This window comes from Aplysia californica, unplaced genomic scaffold, assembly GCF_000002075.1.
Source record: "Aplysia californica isolate F4 #8 unplaced genomic scaffold, AplCal3.0 scaffold01191, whole genome shotgun sequence".
NCBI lineage: Eukaryota > Metazoa > Mollusca > Gastropoda > Aplysiida > Aplysiidae > Aplysia > Aplysia californica.
This window is the reverse complement of record NW_004798461.1, coordinates 52,134-55,266: the sequence shown is the minus strand read 5'-3', so window position 1 is coordinate 55,266 and position 3,133 is coordinate 52,134. Positions and strand designations below refer to the sequence as shown.

Sequence of the window (3,133 nt, the reverse complement as noted above, 5' to 3'; positions counted from 1 at the left end):
ACACACACACACACACACACACTTTGTATCCATCCATCCATCCATCCATCCATCCATCCATCCACCCATATGTCTATCCATCAGTCATCCTCCCCGGAGTGACCCCGGAAGACCTCCAGCAGGGCGGGGAGATAGAGATGACGGCCGAGGGCAAGACACTGACCATCATCACACGCCCGCCAGGCCGCGTGGAGATCGTGGATGTCCTGGTTCTGGGGGAGAAGGATGTCAGGGACGGGCCTGGAGGGGTCAAGGTCGAGGTCAGTTTCGATGGGTTTAGTCCGTACAGTTAGCATTGTTGTTATCATCGTTATCATCAACATTTTCATCATCATCATCATCATCATCATCATCATCATCATCATCATCATCATCATCATCATCATCATCATCATCATCATCCCCCTCCTTCTCCTCTTCCTCCTCCACCTCCTGTTCATCCTCCTCCTCCTTCTCCTCCTCTTCCTCCTTCTCCTCCTCCTCTTCTACTTTCTCATCCTACTCTTCTTCCTAAGCCCCCACTTCCTCGTCCTCCTCCTTCTCCCCCTCCTCCTCATCATCATCAATATCATCATCATCATCAATATCATCATCATCATCTTAGAGTGCCAACTTCGGTTACAGTGTAACATGACAGGCAAATTTGAAATATTACAACGTACATTCTGTTTTATTCTTTTATTTAAATCTACCCATCTCTCTCTCTCTCTCTCTCTCTCTCTCTCTCTCTCTCTCTCTCTCTCTCTCTCTCTCTCTCCCTCTCCGTCTCTCTATCTATCTATCTATATATTGCGTGTTTATGTGTTTATGTGTTTATTTATGCATTTATTTATTTACTTTTTTATCTTTATTGATTGAATGAATGATTGATTGATTGATTGATTGATTGATCGATCGATTGATCGATCGGTAGATTGATTAATCCATTTATTTACTTTTTTAAATTTATTTATCTATTTCTGTATTTGTTTATTTATTTACTTATTTATTTATTTATTTATCTTACATGAGCTTCCCTCTGCTCCCCAGACTGTGGGCAACTGGGAGACTGACCGCTTCGTGTCCACCAGCCACATCGGTGACGTCACTGTGCGCACCGTTAGGTACCTCCGGAACGGAGACATGATCAATGTACGTGAGGGGGCGGTTGGCGGCTGCTCTGGTGTGGTTTGCGTCTTTTTTCGATCTAACATCTATCGTTCTTGTCTTTCCTTGTGGGTGGTTGGCGGGCGCAGTCTTTTTTTTGGATCCAACATCTATCGTTCTTATCTCTCCACGTGGGTGGTTGGCGGCTGTTCTGATGTGGGTGCCTCCGAGGTTTTTTCTTCATCCAACATCTATCGTTCTTATCTCTAATTGAGGGTGGTTGGTGGGTGCTCTCGTGGGGTTTGCGCCTTCTTTTCGATCAAACTTCTATCTTCCTTATCTCTCTTCTCTTCTTTTCTTTGTCTGTTACTCTCCAGTAAAACCTCTAGTCTGAGGCACTTGTATGACCTTATTGTGTTGAAAGTGCCGTAAAGCGCTTACTAAAACTACTCTAAAAGTTCGTGACTGGTCACGTCAAGGAGCAGGGGGTGGGGTGATTGTGGACGGACTGTTTTGTTTGTTTGTTTGTTGTTTGTTAGTGTGTTCGTCTGATTGTTTGTTGTGTGTTAATGTATTTGTCTGTTTGTTGGGGGCTCTCGTGGCCTAGAAGTTAACGTGTTGACCTCTCATTCAAAAGTCCCGAGTTCGAATCTGGGTAGCGACGGAAAAGTTTTCTTCTCTAAAATTATCTCCTTTCACCTTTTTTTCTTTTTCCTTGCAATGTTCTGTCGTCTGCTTTCGTCTCCATTTTCTTCCCCCACCCCCTCACCTCCTTTGCCCCCTCCTCTGGGCTCCTGACACTTTCTGCAGTTTTACTTCTGCTACTCCTTGGCTCCGTCTTACTGCTGTCTTTCAGCCACTCCCTTGATCTTCTGTAAGGAAAAATCTACACCTAGCCTTCTCGGACAAGAGCGAAAAATCTCAGACGCCCCGTGTGCAAGTTGCGCACGCTTAAGATCCCTTGGTGGTTCAAAATCGATAACAGTACGCTTCGCCTACTTCAAAATTCCCTAACAATTAAAAATTTTTGGTGTGTCCCGCACGCTCTTATGACCTTGTGCAGTTGCGTGCGCCGTAAAACATTTACCACCCCCCCCCCCCCCCCACACACACACACGAAAAAACTGTTTGTTGTTGTGTTTTACTTGCGTTTTCTTTTTTCGACTCTATTTTTTAAATAATTATGTTTAATCAACTAAAAGAAATCATATTCACGTTCACTTAAAACAGTCCAAAGAGCTATGGCGCGCTCATATGACCTTAGCAGTTGCGAGCGCCGTAAAACCCTATACTACTACTACAAAGAGCTATGATAATTTCCCGGTCTTTCTGCTGTGACGATGCACCATCTTTCACATCGATTTGGCCCTGACAGGAGGGGTTTTATGCTCGCCTCCTTGATGATCTAAATTGTAAATTGTGTTGATGGGGACGTAAAACCACCTACAGTAAAAAAAAAACCAAACCCCCCCCCCCAAAAAAAAAAAACAGCTCTAGAAGAACAACAATCTCCAACACTCACTTTAATATTTTTGGGGGTATTTTTTTATTTCAGGAAACCTCCAGTGGTGGCAAGACAGTGACTGCTAGACTCATCCGTTAACGCCCCACAAAGGGAACAGAGTTCGAATCCCCGCCTCTGGAACGTCGTTAACGGAATCCATTCATTTCCCTCTCTCTGTGTCCTGTGTCATTATCTTATTCTTAAAAATAAAATTCTGTTCAGAAAATTACCTTTTAACTATTCCCATTATCCGACATTTAAGAATGTGTAATTCTGTTTAGGTGAACACTTGGAGTGAAAGAACGAAAGAAGAGTGGAGGTATAAAATCATAGCATTGGCCGTGGTGTGGAAAGGAGGAAAGAAGGTTTTTACTTGTTTACAGGAATGTTAAATAAATGTGTGATCAATCACAAGATGCCATCGATCTCTTGAATCAATATTGTCGATTTCCTCGTTATGGTTACCTTGATTATAAGTGTGATTATTATGTGTGTCTGTATGTACTTGTGTATGTGTGTGTGTGTGTGTGTGTGTGTGTGTGT

General features: G+C 43.2%; 1 protein-coding gene across 1 annotated transcript in view; it reads left to right on the top strand.

The window, feature by feature from the left end:
• Positions 1 to 3,120, top strand: part of LOC101860866 — a 5,018-nt gene extending 1,898 nt beyond the window's left edge. The window contains exons 3-5 of the mRNA XM_035973389.1: positions 85 to 260; positions 1,030 to 1,131; positions 2,642 to 3,120. Coding sequence (XP_035829282.1) covers positions 85 to 260; positions 1,030 to 1,131; positions 2,642 to 2,689 — 326 coding nt within the window. The 3' untranslated portion in view covers positions 2,690 to 3,120. The remainder of the gene's footprint in view (positions 1 to 84; positions 261 to 1,029; positions 1,132 to 2,641) is intronic.
• Positions 3,121 to 3,133: the final 13 nt, after the last annotated feature.